This window comes from Bombus impatiens, unplaced genomic scaffold, assembly GCF_000188095.3.
Source record: "Bombus impatiens unplaced genomic scaffold, BIMP_2.2 scf_0647, whole genome shotgun sequence".
Taxonomy (NCBI): domain Eukaryota; kingdom Metazoa; phylum Arthropoda; class Insecta; order Hymenoptera; family Apidae; genus Bombus; species Bombus impatiens.
This window is the reverse complement of record NT_177066.1, coordinates 1,510,879-1,512,219: the sequence shown is the minus strand read 5'-3', so window position 1 is coordinate 1,512,219 and position 1,341 is coordinate 1,510,879. Positions and strand designations below refer to the sequence as shown.

The following is a 1,341-nucleotide window of genomic DNA, read 5'->3' as shown; positions in this document are numbered from 1 at the left end:
CGGACCGCGTTTCACGGAGAACGTTGTTCCCAATTGGAATCGTTCCAGGTGGTTGACAACACGAGAGCCAGGGGAGCATCGTCGGTACGACGATAGATTCAAGATGGTAAACGCGGTTAAACGGAACGCGAAATACGAGGTGAAAATGGTTTGACACGCGATAAAACCGTCGACGCGTTTAATCTCGAATTATAACGACGAGCGACGCTACGCTGTGAGTTTCGCTCGAATCTCGAAAGAAAGGAAAGAAAAAAAGATGGCAGAAGGGAAGAGGGAACGACAATCGTCGAACTCGAATCGGTGAACACGATACGGTTATCGTACCGATAACGGTCAGAGCTGGCCGATCCTAACGCGGAGTCGGTTTCGGCTGTTTCGACCACTCGATTTCTCGCTTCTTCGTCCACGTTTCCCACGGACAGGTATCCTTGCAGGCACTCGATCGATGGATCATCGGTGGATGCGTACGCTCCTCGTCGCCGGCGATGATGGTGGTGATGATGATAATAGTGATAGTGATGCCGATGGTGATAGTAACGATGAAGGTGATGATGATGATGATGTCGAAGTTGGAGGTGATGGTGACGGTAAACGTCGTCGTAAGACTGTCTACCGACCGGTTGACACGCGTAAGACACCGTGTCTGTCACGAGAGTCATCGTTTCTCGCGAACCACGTCGATACGAAGCTTTTGCTCACGCGTTCTTTCTCCCTTTCTTTCTCTTCTTCTTTCGCTTCTTTCTCCTCCTCCCTTACCACCTCTTCCTTTCCCTTTCGTTCTTTCCGACGAGACGTCGTTCCTCGAAACACGTCTCTCCACTTTTGCCACCGCAAAACTGTAACTCGCGATACGATCGGATTCTCACGTCGAGCACCACGTGTCGCGAGAAACGATCGCGATCGTCGCGAGCAACGGCCACGTTCCGGCTTCCATTCCCGTTTTCATCGACGATCTATCTGTCTGTCTATCGAACGATCGATCGATCGGTCGTTCGATCGACCTAGCGGTCACTAGGTCGTTCGAATCGTCCGATTCTCGGGCAAATGGAAACGCGAGAATACGCAAGCGAACGAAAGGAGCGAACGCGTCGTCGAAGAAACGTCGGTGGACGATGGACGATCGAAAATTTCGAGACGATAGGAAATTTCGACGAGTCAAAGACGTAAGTAAAGTCCGTGTAAAAATGGAAGCGGCGCGGCGGGCTTACCGGGATCCGGCGGGTGGCCCTGAAACGTGCGCGAATGCCGCCCGAAAGCTTTTCTCTCGTCGACTCTCGTAGCGGCCGATCGTAAGCGACCACGTTCGCGTTCACGCTCGCACTCGCTCTCGCACTCGCGCGT

General features: G+C 52.8%; 1 protein-coding gene across 1 annotated transcript in view; it reads right to left on the bottom strand.

The window, feature by feature from the left end:
* Positions 1–1,335, bottom strand: part of LOC100745308 (myogenic-determination protein) — a 9,380-nt gene extending 8,045 nt beyond the window's left edge. Inside the window, exon 1 of the mRNA XM_012389668.3 lies at positions 325–1,335. Within this exon, the coding sequence (XP_012245091.1) occupies positions 325–659 (335 nt within the window). The 5' untranslated portion in view covers positions 660–1,335. The remainder of the gene's footprint in view (positions 1–324) is intronic.
* Positions 1,336–1,341: the final 6 nt, after the last annotated feature.